Source organism: Ascaphus truei, chromosome 4, assembly GCF_040206685.1.
Source record: "Ascaphus truei isolate aAscTru1 chromosome 4, aAscTru1.hap1, whole genome shotgun sequence".
Taxonomy (NCBI): domain Eukaryota; kingdom Metazoa; phylum Chordata; class Amphibia; order Anura; family Ascaphidae; genus Ascaphus; species Ascaphus truei.
The window spans coordinates 226,678,077-226,705,123 of record NC_134486.1 but is presented as its reverse complement, the minus strand read 5'-3'; the positions used below and the strand labels follow the sequence as shown (position 1 = coordinate 226,705,123).

The window sequence follows — 27,047 nt, the reverse complement described above, 5'->3', positions numbered from 1 at the left end:
TTCTAAGAGTACTGATCATAATACGTTGTTGCGTGCCCATTCACAAAATCCAGCTAATTTACTCACATTTCTACCTTTTTTGCCGTCGATGGAATCGGCTCTGATCCTGAACAAAAACAAAGTAAATTGGAGGAGATGTGGTGCTGCTTCCAAAGCAGGGGTTTTAGCCCTACCATCTGGAACACTCCTTGTCCCGTTTACATCAGGATAAACCATCATCAAGTAATAATAACAAAAAGGACAGACTGGTGTTCACTAATACTTTCTCTAATGCTAGCTCTCATTTGAAACGTTTCATGCATAAGCACTGGGGAATCCTGAGGCATGACCCCAGTTTCAGTGATGCTTGTCGGTAATTCACTATGTTTGCATTTCGCAGGGGCTCTAGCATTTCACAAAGATTGAATAGGGCTGCCGATCCATTGAAATATCCTTCAGAACATTTTCTCTCCAAGCCTAGACATGGATATTTTAAATGTCAACGCTGTGCAATAGTATGATACAGATGGATACTTTGCACATCCACACACCGGTAGATTTTGTCAGATCCTTACTGGCATCACCTGTGATTCATCTTTAGTTGTTTATGCATTGAAATACCCTCTTGGTTTATTTTATATTGAGCTTGTAGGTGTTCTGTATGTTTTATAATTCTTGTGCAGCTAGTCTTGGCTGTTTTGGAGGGTGGCAACCTCCTATCCAATTGAAGCTCACTCCCTCCCACATTTAAATGGTTAAAAGCTCACTCCATGGCATCTCCAACTATCAGGGGAACTTGCTTGCATGCAGTGTGATTGTGACAAATCTATTACAGAGTGCTTTTCCTGGTAATGTACAGGTTAATAAAAGCTTCAATGAGACTTAGAACTTTTGCAACTTATATTGACAGATTTATTATAAATCATTCTTCCTGGCAATGCACAGGTTATTAAGAATTTATATTAGTGTAGGGACCCTTGAAACGTGGTCTGCCGTGAAGTTTGGCTCAAGGGCTTACAACAATTTGGCCAAAATGTTAAACTAAAAGACCATTTTATTTATTAGTTATTTATACATGTATATTTAGGCTCTGTACCGTATATAAGTCTTTCTGGATGTGCACTGAGCTTTGTCTGTGTTTTATGTTAGGTTTTAAATATATATTGCCATGCTCAGTAGCACTCCTCTGTGAAACTTATATGAAACTTATATGCTTATATATATGTTGTGGGTATTTTGGGGGTTCAATTTGAGCTTGTAGGTGTTCTGTATGTTTTATTTTATATTGGTAAGACTAACAGACCTCTTAAAATATGTTTTTCTGAACACACATAGAAAATCACGAAGGGGGAGGATTTAACAAGACTGGTACAACATTGTGTCAGCTTTAAACACAACCTTTCTGCGATACGGATCAGTGGCACTGACTTGGTCCTCTCACTACACTATTACATGTTGGTAGATGATAACTTACATCTGGGACGGTTATTGCCACCCTGTTAATTATTCCTGAGTATATAAACTACTTTGTAACGTTGATGTTGCTCAAAGAAGTTTCATGTATTATTTTTATTTCATTGGACTGTATACATATTTCATATTATAATATTAATTATTGGAATACATTTTATTTATACTTTTTTATAATATTGCAATAGGTATATTTATACTGTTACTCCTTTGTTATTGGCTATATTTATGTACAGTATATATATTTTCAGTTTCTCTTGTGGTGCTAATGATGTTATATGTATTGCTTTACTGTTGCATTTCTTTATATCGGGTGCTCTTTCTGGTTTGCATGTGCTTTTTATTGTTATTTCTGGTTGCTGGGCAACCTGGTCCAGCGTATCTGGGGCCGTGCTGATGGGCTTGGTGGCCGTGGTGCGCCGTGGTTACTGATGTCCCGTGATCTCTGTAACGCCGGAGTTGGCATGTCCGGAAAAGAGATTGATGGCTTGGTGCCCATGGAGGATTTTGGGGCAACAGATCCTGTCGACATTAGTTGTGAAGGTATGAATTGATAGTTACTAATTCCAGGTGAACCCCGTTATAGCGCGGTCCTCGGGGGCCACCCGATCCGACCGCGCTAGATCCGGGGTTGCGCTGATTTTTTAAAAAAAATGGCCGCCAGGCGCCTGATCGGGAGGGAGGGAGTGAGGAGGGAAGGTAGGAAGGAAGAGGTGGCCGGAAGCCCTACCCGTCCCCTAGCAACGGCGAGTCCAGCCGCGGCATAGCCCACGCGGCCCTCCGAGTCCAAGCCTGCTCCTCACTCACCCCCCCCTCCCAACACCCCCCCTCCTCCCGACACCCCCCCTCCTCCCGACACCCCCCTCCTCCCGACACCCCCCACGCCTCCCGACACCCCCCCTCCTCCCGACAACCCCCTCCTCCCGACACCCCACCCTCCTCCCGATGCCAGCTCCGCTCCGATCTCAGCAGCCGACACCAAAGGTAGGGAGGGGGAGTGGGAGGTGTGGTGTAGTGTGCTGTGAGTGCTGTGAGAGTGTGCTGTGAGTGCTGTGAGAGTGTGTTGTGAGTGCTGTGAGAGCTGTGTGCTGTGATTGCTGTGTGCTGTGAGAGTGTGCTGTGAGTGCTGTGTGCTGTGAGTGCTGTGTGCTGGGAGTGTGTGCTGTGTGCAGTGTGTGCAGTGAGTGTGTGCAGTGAGAGTATGTGCTGTGAGCAGTGTGCTGGGAGTGTGTGCAGTGTGCAGTGTGCAGTGTGTGCAGTGAGTGTGTGTGCAGTGAGTGTGTGTGCAGTGAGAGTGTGTGCAGTGAGAGTGTGCAGTGAGAGTGTGTGCCGTGAGAGTGTGTGCAGTGAGAGTGTGTGCAGTGAGAGTGTGTGCAGTGGCAGTGAGTGTGTGTGTGCAGTGAGTGTGTGTGCAGTGAGTGTGTGTGCAGTGAGTGTGTGTGCAGTGAGTGTGTGTGCTGTGAGCAGTGTGCTGGGAATGTGTGCAGTGTGCAGTGAGTGTGTGTGCAGTGAGTGTGTACAGTGAGAGTGTGTGCAGTGAGTGTGTGCAGTGAGAGTGTGTGCAGTGAGAGAGTGTGCAGTGAGAGAGTGTGCAGTGAGAGAGTGTGCAGTGAGAGAGTGTGCAGTGTGTGTAGTGTGCAAAAAAAAATAAAAAATAAAAATTTTACATTTAATTTTTTTTTTTTTTTTTTTTAAACGGGAGCCACGTGAAAACCGCGTTATAACCGATTTCGCGTTATAATGGATCGCGCTATAACGGGGTTTACCTGTATTTGTTTTTGCTGTGATGAAGGTCTATAGTGACCGAAACCTCAGTAATTTTTTAATGTGGCCTAAAAAAGATATGTAATATTTGTATGCATGTGCCCAGCTTTCATCCATTTTTTGCTTGTATACGGTAGTTGTTGGTGATTTGGGATTTTCACCTAATAGCTGGAGGAACTGCTTTTTCATGGTTTTCAATCTGTCTTTTCTGATTTGTATTTTTTGTGCTCGGTCATATTACTTTCCTGTGTGTACAAGATAGATAGATAGATGAGTGAAAATAGTTCCCTTTTAATACGAGCCAGTAAAAGATTGGGAGTAGAGGTTGTAAAAGATACCTGCATTATAATGAGATCCATAAATGTATGCGTCTAAGGGTAACTATTTTTCTATATTTTGTACATCGAGTCTGTACTGGTATAAATTCCTCTGACTAGAAATCTGCATGAAATATGTCTTTTTTAAACTTATGAGATCTGTGCATCTATATGCAATTTTCAGCCCTTTTATAAATAAGCCGTTATATGTTTTATATTTACAACGTAAGTTCTTTATTTCCACCTGTGAAATGCTCTAAATGATATCACTTTTAATTAGCGGCGTACTGATAAGTACTGTACGAAACTTCATTCTCTCAGATGAGATCCCACACTGATGATGTACCCATTTTGTTCCTTGTACTAGCAGCTGCTCAGAAACTGGGCCCAACTGCACAGCTCCAACTGTTCTTGTGAACACTATGTACATTACCATTCATTCCATCTGAGTATTTTACTCAACAGATTTCCTGGAAGAATATTATTACTCAGAGATCTCAATGTGATAACATCTCACGTCAACTGCAAATCTTTACACAAGGTTTTATTTCATCTGTTTTACTGTGATAGATCTAAAAAAAAACTGAAAATAGACCTATACAGCTAATCCTTTCATTCATTTTAACGTTATACGGGCAATACACTTGTGTCAGTCTGTATAGTAAATATTTTTTATTATCATCATCTTTTAAATGGGCAGTTCAACCTACTCACTGCAATTTTGAAAACAACACTGGCCAACCTTCTGGGCGTATCCTCAACCCTCCCTCCCCCTTTTATCAATCTGCAGTCAGTGACATTTTTATGGCTAAAGGAAATACATTTTTCTTTTTAAAGCTGCTGGACATATAAAATGTCCCATATCTTAATCCCAGTAGCTCCTACAATAACGTGATTCATATTGTGTTCGTGCGAGTTTGCTACATGTAAAGAGACTATTTTTCACTGGATTTCTCCTATGTTTGAGAGACAAATCTTTCCTTTGCAACGTCATAAACATGAAGTGTTTACGATCAGACAAATCAAATAATACAAAAGATCCATCTGTAATTCCCATGAATCGTTGTTAGACCCATATATTTTACATGTAATAAACTTACACAACATTTGGACGGTCGTCCTGGCCACACCCCCAGATATTCTGCAGAGCCCCAAAGAAAGTCAAGATACATTAAAAGTTTTCTGCTGGCAGAAGATGTTTTGACACTATATTTCAATCACTCCACCATCCTAGAGAGGGTCATTTTAAGGTAACCTCACCTTCTGGACAAACATAAAAAGTAGGCCAGGTCTTTATGCGCTATTAAAAATAATTAATGTATTTTTTAAGGTAACCTACAACTAAAATGAACCTCTTTTGTGCCATGTTTATTAAAATACTGAATATCTTCTGTCATTTTCATTACACTGAGAAATAGTTAAGTGTGCATTAAATGATCTGCAATGGCATACTAAGAAAATGAAGATTTGTTAAATGTTGTAAGAGAGATATATCCTCCATAAATGTAGGTAGTGTGAGTGCTATACATCTCTCAGGTTTCTGTGTACTATGAAGAGATCTAGAAGGTTTAGAAAGGTGTCCACACACTATTACGCCTTTCAGGAACACTATTGTTGGTTCAATGTGTCTACCAGAACTTTTAACAAGTAAAATTAAGAACAAAACGCTGAATATTTGCAAAATATATTTTGCTTTCTCTCCGTTAACATAATAACCAAAGCAATAATACCGTTTACATAACTGAACTTCAGTTATTATCACATTAGTACTGTAATGGGTTTGCCTTTATAGTTTTGAATTTCATAAAATGACTAACTGTAAGAAATACTAAATACAGTGAGAATACACGTAAAAATGGCAAGCTACTGAGCAATGCACCAGAAATTGTTATTAATCACTGTGACAAAGCACCTCTAGACAGGTGCTGCAAATTCAATATAGTCTATATTTGCTGAGAAACAGCAGCAATACACTTTTAATAAAGTTATGCTTCCACAGGCTTTGTTCTTCACATTCTCAATAATCCTGAAGCCTATGTTACCTGGATCAAATAAGCACTCCCAAATTTGAATAGTTCAAATATTTTCAAGCTATTATAATTCATCATACAAGCTTACCTCATTGGAATTGTTCACATTTGGTGGTACTTGTGGACCGGCACCTCCTTGGCTTCCACTAGTATCAAAAATCTAGAAATAAAAACAAAGCGGACATAAATTGAAAAATAATATATATCTAAATTAAGGGCTTACCAGCTCACGCAAAAAATGTAGGTTCAATCATACAGATGTAGCGAACATTATTGCACCAGTTTGTGTGTCAAAGCTGGGGTGTCCTTTAACCCGAGATTTGAAGAGGCACCAGTGAAATAAATGAAACATGAAATGATGTACAGTACTGCTGAGCATCATTTAACAAGGTATTTAATTTTTTAGAAGATTGAAACATGTATGGGGACTATTGGCTATATCTATATATTGGCCTATTGCATTCAGAAACACTGCAAGCAGGCTCACTATATAATCTCTCAATAAAGAAAAAACAGCAAAAATGTGCATTAAAATGTGATCTAAGCCAAACCTAATGCTAAGTGTTAATAATAAATAAAAATGACATATGTAATGTATGCAGTAAAATCTATAACAAAAAAACCTATATACTATATCCAAACAAAATTACATATATGTAGTGATCTACAGGCTACAGAATATATATTAAGAATCCGTGAATACTATAAATGTATTTATAAAAAATTAGTGAAAAAATGTAAATATATAGAGAAAAGGGGAAGAAAAAAAAAACAAAATATATAATTTATATATATATATATAAATAATCAAAGGCTCCTTACCAGGCAGACCAGAGAATCCAGGGAATCCAGAGTAAGCACAGCAAGGAAGACAGCACACTTGTTAGCAAAAATAATTGTATTAGAATAACAGGCACATACACCAACGTTTCGGTCCTAAGAACAGGACCTTTATCAAGAGAGTGCTCCCTTGATAAAGGTCCTGTTCTTAGGACCGAAACGTTGGTGTATGTGCCTGTTATTCTAATACAATTATTTTTGCTAACAAGTGTGCTGTCTCTTCCTTGCTGTGCTTACTCTGGATTCCCTCGACTCTCTGGTCTGCCTGGTAAGGAGCCTTTGATTATATTTATTCATATGGGACTAGCACCTGTCCTCATCTGTATTTGTGTGCCATCTGCTCTGTTACACTATATATATATATATATATATATACACACACATATACAAATACACACATGAAATGTGTATGTATGTATAATATAAAAAATCAATCAGGTGCTAAGAACAACAATCACCCAAGAATGTCTTATATTAGAAGGAATCCTCTTCTTTCGAAAGACTGATGTGTAATTAAAAGGGTTCCCCAGTTACTTCTTCTGGTGAGATGCTTCCTGTCTCACCTTGTATATATGTTCAAGAAAAGGAAGAAAAGAAGTGCAGAGGACTGCCAATGGTCTAATGAAGCTTAAAACAGAATAAAGAACTTTTCTCGCACAGTCCCTGGTCTTATAACATGTTACTTGCATTATTATGATATATACGTTTTTCTGTCCAGATTGATTGGCTCAATAATACATGACCCTGTGGAAAGCCCTTTACAAGTGGGCTTATCCATGTGGGTCGTCATCACCCTGATGAAATGGTGATTCCACAAAACACGTCGGTTTATGTTGCATGTGTGAGATTCTTTTGAACGAACTCGCGAGGATCCCATTTGTCTGTTGGAGGGTTCCTTCTGCTGACGTCTTACCTGTACAAGGCTATTTGCTGGCAGGCTTGCATGTTACAAACACTCATACCACAGACACGGACAGCACACGAGATCAGGGACAGTGAGTGAGAGTTCTTTATGCTGTTTTACTTTTATTTAAATGTGAGTGTAATAGTTGTCTTTCGGTCCAGATAAATATATGTTTTACTTTATTACACCATTGGTGTTCCTCTGCGCCTTTTTTCTTCTTTTCCTTTATTATATAATGTAACCTCCATAACCCAGGTGGTAGCATTCACATCAACCAAATAAAATGTTCCTAAGTCTCTAAGACATGCTGACTTCACTAACTCATTTAATTATTCTACAGTACATGTAGGACACCTACAATACTTTTTGATCCTAAAAAAACCTTATACTGTTATGCCACAAACACTTTCAATGGAATCACTGCTGCCTGTTTCCCTCTTTACTGCTTAGGGAAGTGGTTTCCAACTTTTTATGTGTTAAGGAACCCTATAATTATATTGTGGAATCCTGAGGAACCCCATCCTCCTCTCATAGCACATCTGAGATAAGATGCATTGTCATTTTTTCTGTATTTGGTACAATTTTTAAATGACCAGAAAATTACAGGGAACCCTTTAGGGATGCCCATGGAAACCCCTGTCGAAAAAACTGGCTTAGGGGCAGGAATTCCCCTGTCACCCTGGTTCTACTGACTCCGTATATATATATGGCCATACCATGCGTGTGCATAAACATTGTTTATCAATATCTAATACTGTACCCCAAATTGTGTATCACTAAGTATTATGTAATAATAAAATAATAATCATGTAATCCACCCCGTGCTATGTTACCTGAGTTATCGAAGGTCTTTTTTCTTTTCCCTTTCTGGTCAGAGTATCCAGCCCTTTTAGTGAAGAAAACAAACTCTTCTTATTCTGCACTCTTTGTGAAAGGGACAACGTTCGCTTCCTCAGTGCAGACTCATCCCGGGAGCAGATCTAATTATAATAAGAATAAAGGTGGTAAAATTACTTAATAGTTTAAGTTTATGTTGCCTTTCGCCATGCAGGAACAGAACATACAATAAGTGACAAATGTCAGGAATGTTGCAGCATGTGCCCAGCATGTACAGTACCTGGGTCTTGTTGGTGATTGCCCCAGATTTATTTTACAATACTCGTCGGCACTACAGTAGTAGTAGTTTTTTTTAACAGTTGGCAAAGTATAAACATTTACTTCTTACAATATTAGGTGATTACATACAGCAAAGATCACAATGAAATCTACAGAAAGTTAGAAGGCAGAAAAATTATTGCCCAAAATTATGATTGTAAAATATATTTAACATAGCTACATTCACAGGTAACCAGGGATACGAAAACATATAATTGTATAATGAAACAAGGTACATTTATTTAGTATCCCACAGGTAAAACTAGTACAAAAACGAAATAAACACCTTCATTTTTATTTCTTTATTTAAACCGGTGCTGCTTTTCTGCATCTCTTTTGCGGACTTTGTTAAATAACCCACAGTATAAAGCAGACTGAAGATAGGACGATTTCAAGCCTGAATAATAATTACGCTATATTGTCTATATATTTTCATCATGTAACTAGTTAAAATAAGGAATATAGTATTAAGTTAGAAATTATATTGGAAAATGATTAGCTGCCTTTGCAAAGATAAGATAAGAAGATCAATCAGTCGGAAGACAGGCAGATGTAGAAATGTTTTATGTGACTCTACAATCTATCTTCTTTTATTCATTTCCATTTTGTGTAAAACTTGGTATGTTTAATGTCTGCTGAGTTGAATAGTATAGGGTCATGAGTTTGGAATCAAAGGGTAGTTAGAAACAGTTAAATTAGTAAAACAATACAATAGAGATTAGTTTTAAAGATTAGGAATACAGCTAGTCCTATAGTTACTTAGTGACAGAATAAAGAAGTTTTGTAAATCAAATAAATATTTCTAAATGAAGAAACATTGTTCTAACGTTGATGATTGACTGAGGACATTTGGCTGACAGTGAGAAAAACAGGTGCTTGCGGAAATTGCGGTGATTAAGGAAAATGTATAAAGATTGTACCTGGATTCTCCACTCTATAACCAAATTCTGTACGTATGCCTGAAAACCTGATGTAACTGACTGAAATTATGCTGTGAAAGATGTGTTCTATTTGTCTCTGAATAAATTGAGAAAAGAACCGGATGGTGGACTATTTGATATATCACTGAAAGCTGGGACATTTATTTGCACCCATCTATTTATAAATTAAATTAGTGTACATAGCATTAGAAACCTCATATGTTTCTTCTTCAAGTGGGGTCTCTCCATTATAATTCCATGTATGAAGAATTCTACTGTTTCTCCACTAAAAGGTGACACAACCTACAATGAATGTGCATTTCTCCCGGACCATTGCGGCTATTTGACCTTTGAACTTATGTATGTATGTGACAGAGACACGTGACAGAGATGTACAGCAGGCAGTCATACAATGGGGGGGGGGGGGGAAATAACCTATTTCAAATATTCATAAGTGAGCATAGTAGAGTAAACAAGTTTATTAGCCAATAACCAAAAACAACTGTAAAAAATGAAAGGAGACATGTATTGCGGATGTTACCTAAAATAAGTGCTGTAGATACTGATTTTTAAGACAATGTGTTGAAAGATTGCTGTATGCCTGTATCAAGCGCTTAATAAAATTTTTGTTGGAAAAAAAAAAATGAAAGCAGACATGACCATTTAAAGCTACCTCCCCTCATAGAGCAAAAACACACAAACATCACCAGCGTTTTCTGTTTTGATCTTTAGAAAATGAATAATTCACTGCTATTGGAAATATAAACCAAATGCTAACTAAAATAAACATTAATGAAACCATTTCAGTTATGATGATCTTCTATTACTTCTTCTGTATACTGATGTAAACTTTATTGTGATGAATAGAAACGGTTTATTAAGTTGTCTTCTTAGTAAAAAAAAGCACATTTCATTTTCTAACAAACGACAGCAAATAAACAATAATCCAACCGTAAAGTCAACAACAACTTACTAATGCATGGAACGAGGAGACAGAGAATATGCCGAGTCTTCCCAAAGCCAGTTTTGATGGACGTCCAGCTGCTGCCAGAAGGCCCTTTGGGTTCGGTAATTCACCTCCCTGTAGGCTAGCTAAGTAGCAGCGCATTCGGAACAGGTCCATGTTAAACTTCTCCAAATTCTGCTCCCACTGTTGGATCTATTCAATGAAAAAATAAAACATTTCACGCAGGCCGCAATATCCCACATCCTCAGAACCGCTTTATTTTCAAGTTGGCCAATTAGGGTATAATTTAAAACTTTTATGGGATTTATTAAGTTTGTAGTAAAGCAAAAACACACAATCGTGTACCATATTCTATAACTATTATATTTACACCATTTAAGCACTGTTTTGAAGCAGTTTTAATACAGATTTATTAAACCCATTTTAACATTAACACAATAAAATATAGTGAAGTATTCTACATTTATATGGTGAAAATAGTTAATAGATCACAGTTAACAGTTGCAGTGAAAATGTTTAGGACATTTAGAAGTTTTAGTCTACAAAATAATTATTTCTCCAATGTTCAAGGCTAACTAACAAGAAGCAAAGCAATTTTTTATGCAAAATAATGTTTATTGAATAACTCAGGGAGCTAAGTATCAAGCAATGCTAACAATTGTTTTGCTGTTATGGAAGTCAGTTTATTGCAGTGTATTTTAGGGTCAATGAATTAAGGTACATTGTATCAATTTAGCATCTCACGTGTCAATATAAGGCACAATATGATACATACGGATATTCATAAATCTAATCTGTTTTTCCTGTTTTTCGTGTTCATTGCATTGGACAGGTCTACTTTGGCATCAACCTCTATGCTTAACCAGCAGAGTGCCCATACAGCATACCATGACAGTCATGGGCACATGCTCGTTATCAGACGCAGATCAGGCTGACCGCTATGATGGAGCAGCCAGCCTGATTGAAACAGAAGTGTAGCTCCGTCCATCCAGGAGCGATCACATAACGTTGAAGAGTAAAGGTTATGTGCTCTGCATAAAGTACCTTCTAACTCACAACCTGCACTACACCAGTGGCCCTATCTCTGTTGGAACCAGTTAGGGAGCAGTAGAGAAGAACGATTTTACTGACAACCAATGTTTTTCAGATCACAAATAAAAAGAAGAAGATTAGATGGTTAAGAGTGTGTAGTTGCACTCAGTATAACTTGCATCTTTTCATAGAACAGGCAACATGACCATATGCCACTAACCTGGGGGAGGCATACAATAATGTCACTTATCTAAGAATATGTCAAGACAAAGATTAACATCGGAAAAAACAAGCAGACTATTTTTAGAGAAATAACATGTCAATCAATGTTCTAGAAGTGATTGCAGTTGATGGATGTTTTTAATTCATGCTGAATTGTGATAACAACTCTTTCCAGCTAATTTAAAGTACCAGTAGCTGAGGATAATGAAAGTCCTGTCGCCGCTTCATTCTAGTTAAAAAATCTTCAGTGATATTTTAGAGACGTACTCCACAAATTCCTTACAATATCTTGCTGTGTTTTTACTTAAACATATCAAATAGAAGTCGAGAATAAAAAAAAAGTGGCCATTTCAGATTTCCTCGTAGGGGGTAAAGCAGAAAACTAATCAAATGCTCCAGAAAAGGAAATACAATTGATTTGCAGCAGAGAAAGAAACAGAAATCTCTGGATTGTAGCATGATGGAGCATTAAAAAGAGAGACCCGTGGACTTTAAAGGGCATGTTGAAATGTCCCAGTGGCATTTTGTTTTCATCAAGTATTAAGGATCTGCTGCTTTATTAAAAGAACAAACCTAATCAGAACTGAAAAAAAAAGATGATCCAAGGAATTTCTGAACTCAGGATACTAATCAGTTCCAAAAACTGCTGGTAATTATAGTATTCTGCCTAATGCCATTAGCACTGAGCATCACAAGGAACTGTCCCGTGGAGCTATTAAAAAAACAGCAATGCCTGGAACCAATTGATGAATTTCAATCTATACCAGATGTTCCTTTGAGGAGTTTCTGATCAGTCCCATAATCCTTTAATCTATGATAAATCTTAGCATGTGTTTAACCCTATTTTGCCTAACAACTGATTAAGTCGTCATTCTTTTTTCTGCTTGTGTGCTTAACCCCTGATAATTAACCCTTTTGGTGACTGAAGAGTTTATTATAGACTACATGCTTAAGACCACATGTAATTTCAATTATAAATATCCAATGCCCAAATTATTAAACAGACCCTTAAATAAGCAACCTGCAACTAGACACACAGTGTTTTATTCTATTGACATGCATATAATGTTAATCAGGCAGCTAAACTGACTAGCAATTAAACATCTTGTGGCAAGTTTGCAATGTATTCAATGCCCATGTAGCACCAAATGGAGTTTAAAACAATGTTGGATTTCACTGACATCAGTAAATAATGGTGTATATGTTACTATGTATGACATACACATAGCTGTTAAAATAGCAAAGCTCATAACTGCTCACAGATATTTTTTGTGACCCTCTTTCTTTCGCAAATAGGTTATAATAATATGAATGTCAATGTATTGACAGCAAAAGTGTTAAAGCAGCAAAATGTGAAAAATCCTATTTTTTTTAAATAAATCAGGTCTGAAGTAAAAGATAATACTGTCTGCATTTTTTTTTTAATTCCTAATACAATTTTAATGTACTGATCATCATGTGGTTGCTATAGAAAGCATTTAGAAATTCATATCCACTTACTCTTGTGAACAAGGCTCCGACACACACCTTTTTGAAATGTGCCCTTTGGCAACAAAGTATCACAAACAGATCTATTGCTATGTTCCAAACAGCAGATTGTTTATTACTCTGAAAGCTGTAACTGAAAGTTGCGTGTGCCAAGCATGTGCACTTTTAGCGAAACTTCTTTGTCTGTTGTGGAGAGGAAAGAATCCGGCGCCACAACCTGTGACAAACTTCAGGGCACTTCCGGGTTATAGAAAAAACTTTATTGGGACCTCACGAACACACGGCTACACTACAATTCTAGTGTGAAACGTATTGAGGGGGAGATTGTGGTGTAGCCGTGTGTTCGTGAGGTCCCAATAAAGTTTTTTCTATAACCCGGAAGTGCCCTGAAGTTTGTCACAGGTTGTGGCGCCGGATTCTTTCCTCTCCATGCTGTATACTCAGAAGGCTGAACCGGAGCTCAGAGGAGAGCAGGGCCGAGGTCTGAGAGCTTACATAGGTAAGGTTTCCCTTCCCAGCTCTGACCTATCTCCTGGTCCGTCTATACTTTCCTGCTCCATTCTATGTGACTCACATTGACACCACAGAGTGCTGGTACTAACTGCCAGAGCGCAGGACAGATTTTCTATTTTTCTTTGTCTGTTGTCACTGTTTTGTCACAGAAATTGTATTTGTGAAGGTGATGTTTTTAGTTAAAAATGAAAACACAATTTCAGTGACAAAACGCAAAGAAGTTTGACTTACAACGCGCGTGTTCGGCACCCCCCCACCCCGTTTTAACTATTTGCACTTCTATATTTATACTAACTGTGTATTCCTTGTGTGTGTGTGTGTCTCTGTGTGTGTGTGCGTGTGTCTCAATGTGTGTGTTTCTGTGTGTGTGTGTGTGTGGTCTCTGTCTCCCAAATGTGGCAGTGTGGCTGCTGCGCATGCACGCTGAGCCGGCGTCTGCTGCGCATTTGCACAGAGCCGCGGTGGCCGTGAAGGGAGGTATTGCGCATGTGTGGGACAATATCGGCTTCTGCCTCCTCTTCTGCGCATGCGCTGCCTTCAACCTCAGTATGTGTGTGTGTCTCAGTGTGTGTGTGTGTGTCTCAGTGTGTGTGTGTGTGTGGTTTTGTAGTCTCCGCCTCCCAAGTGTGGCAGTGTGGTTGCTGCACATGCACGCTGAGCTGGCGTCTGCTGCGCATGTGCACTGAGCCACGGCGGCCGTGAAGGGAGGTATTGCGCATGCGTGGGACAATATCGGCTTCTGCCTCCTCTTCTGGGAATGCGCTGCCTTCAACCTCTGTGCACCTGGAAAGTTGAGGTATGTGCATGCGCGGCCGTGCGACCATCTAGCGTGACGTCACTTCCGTCACGCTTTTTTTTTTTTCGTTTTCGTTCAAAACTCTGTAGGTGCCAGCAAATAAGTTCCACTTCAATAATGTGTTACATTTAGTAATATAATGCTACATATCAGCTGCAGAATTGCACAGATTGCAGCATATGGCTCGGGATCCGCAGGTTGCCGACCCCTACGTTAGGCACACAATCAGGATTTTTACAGATTTATAACAGGAGCACCAAACAATTACAAGAATGTAGAATTATACATTGTTGCATGCTTTACATATAAAAAGGATTGGGTGGGACGTGGTGGGGGGGGGGGTAGTATTGCTGCTTTAAATAGTGCAGCTTTTGTATTGCTTATACTCTCTTCTGAAACAATACTTCAGGTGACAATAGAGAAGCAATTAAAAAATCGATTTACTTTCTGTGACGGTCGATACAAACCCCTTCCTAACCATCTATTTGTCTTGCTATTAACACTAATTTGGTAAGAAAAACTGAAAAATATTAAATCTAAATTAAAGCCAGATTGTGAATGAATGTGGATCGTTGTACGTAATACACGTCCCCATAGATTTTTCCCTAATTTCCAGCAAGAGAATATAGATTTCCACAAAGCATTACATAGTGTCACAGAGTGCTAGGTTACCGGTGTAAGATATAAAACATATAATTATGCTAGTTAGATTTGTTGTAATGACTTTTAATGGGTCAACATAGTTGTTCCATCAATTATAGTGTACAGACCTTTTCAAGTGTACTGCGCTTGTCCTTAAGAAATATCACAACCTACAAATCAAAACTATTCCAGGATCAATACTGCAATTATAGGGCTTTAACCTGTAATTGTTTGATGGACAAATTGTACAGTAAATAGAGCCTTTATCTCAAACTCATCATTAGATACCCTGCAGATCTATACACTGGAGCCACAGCCCATTACAACAAAGTGTTATATTGTTGTGCCTGCTTGGTGAATGTGTTTTGTGTAAATGACTCATCAAGACTCAAGCATAGACATTTAATAAAATAACACAAAAACAAAGAGATTGTGTGGGACTTTATGGAAATGGTTTTTGGTACATTTTCTGTGTCAAACAAGGACCCATTGGGAAAATCAGATGTTAGGAGCACACTATAGGGCTCAGTGGCTAAATAGTACCCTGTGGAGTCCCTAAGTACCAAGACATTGTGGGTCTTTCCTCGAGGTGGCCCTGCTCCTGCAGCGTCATGACAGTGTGGCATCATGTTATGTCATGTTGTCATGACAACGCTTCACCATGTGATGTCGCGACGTCATTTGACGTCGGGTCGCCAAGACAATGTGGTAAAAAAAACAGATATAGTGTGATAAAAACTATATTGTGGGTGGTGAAAGAGTGAATAAAAAACAAATATTAATGTGTCAAAAAATTGCCTAATGATAGGAACAATTGACCTTAGCTGAAAGAGAGTTGCAGCTGCGCAGAATAGATGGCTCGAACATCAGGAAATAGAAATAGAAAAAGAAGACAAGCGCAAACTCTCATGGTGCATTACCAAACAAATGTTTCATGAATAAAGGGTAATAGATGCACGTACTGCAAATTAGAGAATAAAAGCATTTAGGTATGAAAACCATCAGCAGTCACCACAATAACCCTTCCCACAGGAATCAACGGAGTAGCAGGATCCCCACAGGAAAGTCCAGGTTGACGGTGTCAATGCAGGTAAATAGTATCACAATCACTGCAGCGGTGAAGACGTCCCGGTAGGGAAGGCACCCGCTCCCGTTCCAAGGTGCACACACCCCACTCAAATGAACAGGTGTCGCTGGAATCACCTTCGTTAGGACAGCAGCTGAGGCAGAGACGCTCAAGGGTGACGTCACCGCCCAAGAGCAACCAAGAGACCAAGCAGTCACAGATAGCATAAATTGGAACAGTTAAAAGTTCACTAAGCAAGTCAAATAGCTCTATACACAAATAAAAGCCATTGCAGCACACAATCACTTTCAACGCGTTTTGTAGCAGATCCCACTTCATCAGTTACCGCTTGTCTCTTGGTTGCTCTTGGGCGTCTCTGCCTCAGCTCCTCTCCTAACAAAGCTGATTCCCGCGACACCTGTTCGTTTGAGTGGAGTGTGAGGTGTGCACACCTTGGACAGGGAGCGGACATTTTCACCGCTGCAGTGTTTGTGATACCATTTACCTGCATTTACATATAAACCAGCATCACTGCCATCACTTCATATCCCCTGAGGAAGTGTGTTTAGACGCACGAAACGCGTAGGGCATTTTTTATCTATATATAGGACATTTGGTGGCTTATATTTACAAGCAGTACAAGTGCTGAGTGCATTCTTCCAACGACTGTGGGGCAAGGAGGTGCAGATCGCCGTTTCCTGTATCTTCCACTGGAGATTGCCAGGTTCTGACGTCACATCCGGCAACGTCATTTCCGGTCCGCCACGAGGACGGCGTCACTTCCGGTTTTTGCCAGTAGAGAGACGCAGAAGGAATACAAGGCGTCTGAGGCACCCAGCTGATCCACCACACGCGGTCACCAGCCCCCATTGGTACTATGCGAATTACCAGCAGCCGTCCTGTGAGTGTTATCTAGGTTTTAACCCACCGGAGCGGTCTGTTAGCCATTTGTCCTTTTTATCATCTAGTTTAATAAATAACTTTTATCATTAGCTTTGCTTAAGTGTTGTTTGTCTAGTTGTGTCTGTTTGTTTTGTCTGTTTATGTCAGCCAGTTGCAATTATGTCTGTATAAATTGTTTAACTGTGTTGCACTAAATATTTCTTTTTTCATTGCATGTTCTACTTCCACTGCATCAAGTCATATCTGAATACCCCAAGATACAGAGACTGTTGATTTCCTTGGAACTGGAACTATTTCTACTGGATATCCAGGATTCCATTATTTTTGGACTCATTAGGCGCCAGTATCTCTTTTGTTTATTTGCCATTTACCTGCATTGACACTGTCAGCCTGGCTGGTCTTTCCTGTGGGGATCCTGCCACTCAGGTGATTCCTGTGGGAAGGGTTATTCTGGTGACTTCTGATGGTTTTATACCTAAATGCTTTTATTCTCTAATTTGCAGTTCATGCATGTATTACCCTTTATTCACTAAACGTTTGGTTGGTAATGCACCATGAGAGTTTGTGCTTATCTTCTTTTTCTATGGCGATGCTGCAGGAGGAGGGCAGCTCCGGAGAAGGTAAGAGACACCCCTTTCTCTTACACATACATACACACACACACACACACCATACCTTGGGTGAGGTCCAGGGACTCTGCAGCTCCCTCCTCCATCAGAAGATGGATCCCGGCACTGACAGGAGGAGGGAGTATGGCAGACAGTGACTGCCAGGCTGCTTTTGTGAGGTTTAGGGGGTCACGGCGGCCGCAGCATGACTCCCCCTTACCTTATGCTGCTCCCGCTGCCGTGGGACGTCCCCATCGCCGGCTCCATTCGCTCCCCGTTGTCCTGGGGCGTCCCCGCCGTTTCGGCCGGCCACCTCTGCTCCGCAGGTGCTTTCCTCTTGCGCGGCTGCTGTTAGTCCCGGGCGCGCGCTTGGACAGCGCGGGCCGGGTGAAGATAATTTATTCACTGCACTAGCAGTGAAACCACACCCCCAACTAACACGCAGGCTATTACTCCAGACCAAACCTGCTCACCTGCCTGCCAATCAAGCGGACCTATCCAGGACAGCTCCACGCGCTCCTCCAGGTTTGCCTCCGCTCCCTATTGGTCAGCCGCACTATATATTGCCTGTCTTGCCACTTCCACATTGCTCGACATAGTCTCTCCTTGTGGATGTCTATTCTGGCTCTCTCTTGTCTTCGTTTATTCAGTTTACGACCCGACTTGGCGGACTACACTCTCTGGCTTTCGACCCCGGCTTCCACTTGACCTTGCTGCTTCTCACGTCCCTCGATCTCAGCTCGCATCTCGACCTTCCGGATCTCGACTCCCTGACCTTGGCAACGGCAATGATGACGTCTCTTATCTACTTGGTACCAGCAAGTATTGCTACAGCTGTATCCACCTGGCCTGGCAATGCCAAATCACCACACTCTGGACACGCTCCTTCTGCTGCGGGTGCGTGTATACATACGTCCCACCTCAGTACAAGGGACGGGTCTGATCTGCGGGCAGCACCGGCGTAACAGCTATATGGCGAGTTGGGGAGCCGCAGCACCAGCCCACCAAAACCTAGGGGGATCCCCTAACTTTGGGGGTCCCAAGACTAGTGTCTAGTGTGCCTAGTGGGTTATCCTGCACTGGCTACACCAAACAAAAAAAGCTATAATAGATTCATATATATATATAAATCTAATAGGGTTTGCACTGATGTATACATACAGTCATACTTTCATTCATATATACACTGATAAACACAGAACAGACTACCTGCCGCCGCTCTCACTGCCATAGGAGATTTAGATGCTCTCCTGAGTCTATCCAAGATTTAAAAACTCTCTAAGACACTTGACTAATATGGTACTTGAGGGTCCACCTGATGCCACGTCCCCCGCGGAAATGTGCTCTGATAACCAAAAGACCAGACCCAGTCTGCATATGTTTGTAATTTTTGTAATAGAAACTACAATAACAATAATTGCTATACCTGATTATTTCTGGACAAATGGAAATCTAAAAAACATGTCCTTGAGTTTTTTTTTATCTATCTCACAAAAAGCTCTATGCACACTAGTCAAAATGCTATAAAAAAAATCCCAAACTGTCCCCATTGTGTGGTCACCCAGTATCAGGAGAATACTGTTGATGTCATTCATTGTCAGAAGAAGAAAAAATAGAGTAAGGCCTGTAATATAGTGCACGCGTGCGTCAATTATAATTGGCTGTGTTAGCCAGACGTTTCTATACTAGGGATGCGCGCACGCACGGCCGTGAGCGGTGGCGCGGCAGACCAGGGAAATTACAATAAAATTGTATTTTTGCGCTTCTGCCGCGCCGCGAACCAATCACAGCGCGGCCTAACGCTGTGACGTTATGCCCACGCACGTACCAGCACCTACTATATAACAAGCCTAAGTGTGATTGGAAAAAAATGATGAAGGAGGGCTAGGGACAGGTGGTATATCTCCCAGAACAAGATTCATACACTTAAGAGACCTGTGAGTTTTCAAACATATTGTACCTGACAATTTCATCTATGGTGGTTCTTTATAGATTAAATGCTTAGCTTTCAAAATGTCAAAGGTCTCTTCTTTAAGCCTAAAGTGCTGGAAAAGTCCCAGCACCAGAGTACCACAGCCGCTCTGGCACTTTGTGATCACGTGACCCCAGCATCACTGATGATGCAGCGCCCAGACCATGTTCAGCACAGAACCCGATTTCCCCTAGGAATGAGCACAAAGCATGTGACATAACTACTACAGTAGTTACAGTACACTTAAAAGATGTATGTCAAGTTTCTAAAGCTGTGTCTATGAACAACCCTCATGTACCGTATGTCTCCCAAAAGGTATCGCAAGGTAACAATCGAAAAGAGATTAAGAATAAGTTTGTAGTGATAATTTAAACTCTACTCAGCATTAACTACAATATTTTCTGGTTCATAGAGTGTACAGTAACCTTGCTTACCACATTGGACAAACTGCTATTAAAGAATAGTGGTGTTAATTCCAGGATAGGCCAAACCTGTCAAATCGTATTGATTTTTGTTTTTTGTAGGTGGTGATATCTTTTAGGGAACCAACTTAAGACTTTTCGGTAGAAGATTGTATTAGAGTACAGATTTGTTCGTGAACTGTACAAAACTGTACAGAACATTATACTTAAAAAATAAATCTTTGCGGTTTGGAAAGCTCTCTGCACTATAATTCCCTTATAGATCCTTATTATCATTATCGTTTATTTGTAAAACGCCAACATATTCCGCAGCACGGTACAGCAGGGTTACAGAGTTATGTATATTATATGAACAGAATGACATACCAAGTAGGGACAAACAAGTGCAAACATATACAGAAGGTAATGAGGGCCCTGCTCCTGGGATCTCACATTCTAGAGGGAATAAGGGGCAACGTTGGAACAAAAGGTAAAGTGGCTGCTCATTGTGGGATGGAGTATGCCTCAGGGTGGGGTATGGTCCATAATTAAAAGTAGTGACAATTGTTATCCTCTTCTACCATCACTTATTGAAGCAATTAAATATATAAGATGAAGACCAAATGTGACAGACACATTTCTCAGGGATACCTATGAGAAAGGAATGAGCATTCCATTCATTCTTTATGGCGTAGGAATGTTGTCAGTTCAATCTTAATAGATGGATGTTTTATTTTCTAATCAGTCCCTAAAAATAGCTATAACAGGTTTTCAACTAATTAATACAGCAATCGTGCTAATCTATTATATCAATTATTTTTTGTACAGTATTTGAACCAGGGTATCCTCTGGAATTGAAATGCGCTCTTTTTAGCTCTGGGGATCCTATTGCTTCCTGAGATAATTACCAGTGTTTATTTCTTAGATCTTTAAAGACATAGATTGCACCCTCCCTTTAGCCCATGGGACAGCAGGATTTGGCAGCTATTTTGACTTTCTTAAATGCTGATAACTAAAACAGTGAGTATCTTGGGAACTGAGTGGATCCTGGAGCTGAAAATAGCACAGTTCAGCTCCCGGAGGATACCCTCCCCCACTAGGTATAGTAGTTGTGTTACTTGAACCTAAAATACGCTAATAACTGTCAAATTCACTCTGTTTCATGCCACACTACAAGAGTCATCTCAATTTCAATTAGCAACAAACATTGAGCTGTAATGAAGTGAAGGCACTCGGCCATCTTCCCTACTATATTTTATTGCCAGTTTCATAATTTAGGGTATGTCTAGTAAAAAAAACTAAGGCACAGATCCACAGAAGGGTGCTACGCTTAGTAACCATGTGTGGATCTGGGCCTAAAACAGCAAAGCACAATTAAAAAAAATATATATTGGAATATGTTATATAAACTATAGATGCATGTGCTGTACTGCAATCGTCATACACATGCATAACTGATGTAAATAACGCATTTGTAACAGGCACTATAGTCTCCCCGCTTGCGCACAGCTTCAGTACAGGTAGGGAGCCGGTATTGCTGTTCAGGACGTGCTGACAAGCGCATGCGCGAGCTGCCGTTTGCCTATTGGGCGATATGTCCTTACTCACGAGTGTACTTAAAGTGAGTGTCCTTAAAGCGGGGAATGCCTGTATTTACTAAAGACTCCAGGCTGCCAAACTTGAACAAAATCAGTGCACAAAAGCAATGGTAGTTTTTCATTTGATAAATCTAGTGCAATTTATTAGCACTGGTAGCACCCGTTTTACAGCCTGGAGACTTTAGTACATAGACCCTAATGAGTAGCATACTATGCCACAAACACTGAGCATGTACAGCATTCGACAATGATTTAATTCTACGTAATAACACATTTTAAGACAAGTGTAAAACTGAATGACCCTTCCTAAAAGAGACAAGTTTGAAAGTGCCAAGACTTTTCACCGCAATTACAAACTGATGGCGGCACTTAATATATAGAAATGCAACAATCGTTAAGTGAGTGACTAGAACACTGTTTTTCAACAGGGGTACTTGTGATGTCCCCAAAGGGTTCCCTGGGCGTCCCTAAAGGGTTCCCTGCAATTCTCAGGACATTGCAAAACTACCAAATACAGAAGAATTTACAATGCATATGTTCTCAGACGCGCTATTAGAGAGGGTTGGGGTTCCTTACAATGCATCTGATCTCAGACGCGCTATTAGAGAGGGTTGGGGTTCCTTACAATGCATCTGATCTCAGACGCGCTATTAGAGAGGGTTGGGATTCCTTACAATGCATCTGATCTCAGACGTGCTATTAGAGAAGGTTGGGGTCCCTTACAATGCATCTGATCTCAGACATGTTATTAGAGAGGGTTGGGGTCCCTTACAATGCATATGTTCTCAGACGCGCTATTAGAGAAGGTTGGGGTTGGCGCAGAATTTTACAATATAATTATAGAATTCCATAATCAAAATAAGGTAACAAAAACACTGGACTAGAACATAAGCAATACAAGCCAGATTCAACAGTAAAGCGGTTATTAAACTTTTTGCATATGTAGTATTAATACTAAGTATAGCATATGCTTAATACCATGAATATATTGAAATATATTTATTTGTTTCTCTAACTACATTTATATTACCTGGTTGTACATTCCATACACCTTACCCCACCAATATTAATCTTCTGTCACATTCAGTGCACCGTCGGTTAATGATACTTGGAAAATATTCATTCTGTAGTTTAGAAGTTGCAGCTGTCCTGCCTGAGTCCCCCTGCAGTGCTGAGCCCTTCTGGCAGTGAAGAGATTTAAAAAGTGTGATAAAGCAAACTTTTTTGCTATGTTTTGGTATGTTTGTTTTTTACCCCGAAGCTTAAAACTGTTAAAAGTCATTAGTACCAAGCCCTAAGAAAAAGATACAAATCTGTGAACAGATCAAAGGAGTATGTAGAACATAATAAGCTCATAATACAGTAATTGTACAGAGACACTGAGCTGCTGTTCCTTGAGAATGCTCAAATTGACACCCTAGTCACATGAGCGAGCACAAAAAGCCAAACTCCGCAGATTAACTTGGATAAATAGCTGCTGAAAAGTTGTGTCAGGTTTTTCAACATCAAAAGTAATAGATCAGAGACAGCTGAACCCTCCACCATCTATCAGTGGAGGGCGTGTTGAGGAGGGAATGTTGCCTGCACGTCTCCTTTTCCTTTCGCTATGGGAACATTTGCAACTTGTTTTCCCACTATGTATTAATAAATCAAAACGCTTAGGGGTCTATGTACTAAGGGTCGCAAATTAAATTGTTGCCATAAATTTGACACGCAGGAATAAAAAATGATATTGCACTTGTCTGCGCCTCAGCACTAACCTTTTATCTCTCTCACTGTGGCAAACATGTTTTAGTCTAGTATATTGGTGCACAGAAATGGGATATGCCTGATGCACAGATGTAAATAGTACTTATAAACATTTTATAAATAAATGAATACAAATAAAATAGTATGTATCAAAAACATTTTTTTTAATGTATCTCTACTATGGCTATTATAAATAATATTACATTAATAATTTATATTTACTAATACTAATCAAAAATAAAAATATTCATCATTCTGTTTCAATTTAAAATGTACCAATCGGCCAATCAACATGACGTAATACGTCTAACATAATTTTTTATAGTAGCCTAATACAACATGGATTTTTCTTTTTTAGAGGGTACTAAAGATAGAAAAGAGCTTCGCCAGAGGAGGCCAGGCCTCAGGCCGACATAGTGGACCGGCAAGGGTGAGGCTAGAAAGAGAGGGGGAGAGAGGGGAGAGTGAAGGAGGGGGGAGAGTGAAGGAGGGGGGAGGGAAGGAGGGGAGAGGTCCCCCTCCCAGTTGCCGGAACTCGTACACTCGGAATGGAGGCCTTCTCTTGTGACTAAGGCCTGGTGGGGTGATTTGTACATGAGGTCAGTGGGTATGCCAGGGCTCCCAGATTTTATAGAAGCCTTCTGTTGAGCCCTTAAGGAAACGTCTAACATAATTTTAATATATGATGTCACATAATGAGCTTCATATGTACGACGCGCAGTTTATAATGGTTTGTACTATTGTTTAGAACTAAATTAAAACAAAAAACAATCTTAGTACATATAGTAGGGCGCTCTTACTTATATGGATGTGTGTAACATGTAAGGTGCTATTAGGGCTACTGTATGTATCTATATCTGCAAAAGGGGGGCAAAGGAATAGCCCCACAATTTGTCAAAGATAAAACGCTTTCATTGAGATTTTCTCAGTTGATAAATCTGGTGCAGTTGTTCCACTACTTTTTGCGTTACTTTTGCAGCTGGGAAACATTTATAAACAACCCCCTAATGTATAAAATCTTCGGCTGCAACACAGAACAAACACTGGAGCCAAAAACCTGCACCAGGTTTATCAACGCATATAATCCCATTATATTCTATTGGGGCTTTAAGATGATAAATGTGGTACCATTTGTTTGCTCCAGATTTGCCCCTCAATCCACTTTGACACATAGCCTTGTTGTTTTCTAATGAAGTCTTTGTTGATTAGGGGGCTTAGAGGATTATGCATCAAAGTCTTCCAGCTGCCAGTACAAAGGTGTAAAAATCTCTTGCTTCCAACCGGATTTATTTTCTGGGATAAATCTGGTGCTATTTTATACATCACTTATTGCCCCAATGTTTGCAGCCAGGAGACTTTGATACATATCCCCCATGAATGATTATATATCAATGTATCAAAGCTGCAAAAACAAACACAGCAGTACATTTATAACACAAGAAAATCCCATTGTTGCAAATGGGAATGTTTTTCCTTAATAAACATGGAGCTGTTTTTCTGTTGCCCTGGTTTTGCAGCCAGGAGGAGACTTTGGTAAATGACTTCCTAGTATGGAGACCCTCAATGCATATGCTGCCAACTATAAATATCCAAAAACCCTACTACTGAATAATTGTACCCAATTCTGGACCAAAACATTACATTTTTCTAGCATATTTTAGACCAGTGTTTTCAACCGGGGTCTTCCCCCGGGCGTCTCTAAAGGGTTCCTTGCAATTTTCAGGTCATTTGAAAATTGTACCAAATACAGAAGAATGTACAATGTAGCTAATCTCAGACGCGCTATTAGAGAGGGTTGGGGTTCCTTACAATGCATCTGATCTCAGACGCGTTATTAGAGAGGGTTGGGGTTCCTTACAATGCATCTGATCTCAGACGCGCTATTAGAGAGGGTTGGGGTTCCTTACAATGCATCTGATCTCAGACGCGCTATTAGAGAGGGTTGGGGTTCCTTACAATGCATCTGATCTCAGACGCGCTATTAGAGAGGGTTGGGGTTCCTTACAATGCATCTGATCTCAGACGCGCTATTAGAGAGGGTTGGGGTTCCTTACAATGCATCTGATCTCTAATGCGCTATTAGAGAGGGTTGGGGTTCCTTTCAATGTATCTGATCTCATTCACGCTATTAGAGAGGGTTGGCGCAGAATTTCACAATATAATTACAAGGTTCCATAATCAAAAAAAGGTTATAAAAAAAGTGGACTATAAGCAATACAAGCCAGTTTCAGCAGTAAAGTGGTTATTCAACTTTTTGCATATGTAGTATTAATACTAAGTATAGTAATACTTAATACGGTTTCCTTAACCAAAAAAAGGTTGGAAACCACTGTTTAGACCTTGATAAGTGAGGTTCCTCTGAAACCTATAAGTGGGTTGCTATTAGCAGAGAGTGATACTGCCATCCAAGTAGCAGGAACCACTCCAAATGAAAAAGACTTGACAGGGCTGACAAAAGAAATAATGAGTTAATTTATTATACACTGGAGTTGCCGAGTCCCTTTTGGTATTTGCAATAAAGCCAGCACTTTCTCTTTTTTCTCTCTCTCAAGGACTAATGTATTTTGTTTGATAGGCACTTTGGCACATGAATGTCTAATTAGGAGCCACCCTCATTAGTACTGAATCCACTCATAGCAACAATCTGGTTCTTTTGCTGCCCGTACAGTATATCAAAGTGATAAAGTTAAAGACTCGAGTGTGAGTAAGTGCAAGATTCTAACTGCTCTATTTGTCCTGGAGAAGTTGTAATATGATATATTTCTAAGTCCCATGTAGAACAAAGCAAACTATTGGCAAATTATATCTTTAATATTTTAATGTAGGTATTTTAATTATATTTTACGAATAAAAAAAAACAGAAGTATAATAATAAAAAAATAATAATTTTTAATGATTCAATCAAAACCAAAATGAGGATTTTACAAAATCTTTTTTTGTCAAAATATTATTTGTGGAACCTAGTATCAAAGTGATGCCCTATTTCTTTCCTCTATTCATCTTAAAAATAAATGAAAATGTCATCATTACGAAGGAACAGCTAAAAGTGCAGGGCAATAAGTATCTTATAGGACAAGAATTTCAGAATGTCCAACAAAAATATAAATGTTTCACTGAACGCAAAAAAGTACAATTATCACTTTGAGAGTGTGTTAATCCAGGGGAGCGTAAACTTTTACAGCTGCGTCCCCCTGCCTGCTCCATGTCGCTCACGCACCCCCCTTACCTGGTTTGGCGGCGTTAACAACGTTATCCTGTCCCATTCAGGTGAATGGTCCATAAGGTGTGTTATGGAATAGCAGCACTTAATAAATATTAGCATGGTGCTGCCTTGCTCATTTGCCTCCCCCACCTTTGCTAACCCACTATGTAAAGCACTACATTTGTTACCCGTACCCGGCACTACAGGGTCAAATTCAAAACAAATGCTCACCTACAAATCTATACATAACCCTGTGCTCTCCCACATGCAGCCTACGCTCTGCTTGTGATCTTCGTCTCTCCCTAAGTAATTCCTCTTACTCCACCTCTTCAGTGCTGCACCCAATGTATAATGCTCTACCAAGCCTGTTCAGACTCTTCCCCCACCATACATACACGCATACTCAAAGTCCCAAAGTGGATAACTAAACCTATACTGATAAACTTCTCTCCCTGTCCCCCCCCCGCCCCCCCCACAACACACTATTCCCTGTCTCCGGTCCCCAACTT

At 39.9% G+C, this 27,047-nt stretch overlaps 1 protein-coding gene across 7 annotated transcripts in view; it reads right to left on the bottom strand.

Annotated features, from left to right (window-relative positions):
* Positions 1-27,047, bottom strand: part of TIAM2 (TIAM Rac1 associated GEF 2) — a 329,759-nt gene that overhangs the window by 142,694 nt on the left and 160,018 nt on the right. For all 7 annotated transcript variants that reach the window (XM_075596950.1, XM_075596946.1, XM_075596949.1 and 4 more), the window contains 3 exons: positions 10,353-10,538; positions 8,138-8,284; positions 5,649-5,720 (listed from right to left, as the gene is read on the bottom strand). In XM_075596950.1, coding sequence (XP_075453065.1) covers positions 5,649-5,720; positions 8,138-8,284; positions 10,353-10,538 — 405 coding nt within the window. The remainder of the gene's footprint in view (positions 1-5,648; positions 5,721-8,137; positions 8,285-10,352; positions 10,539-27,047) is intronic.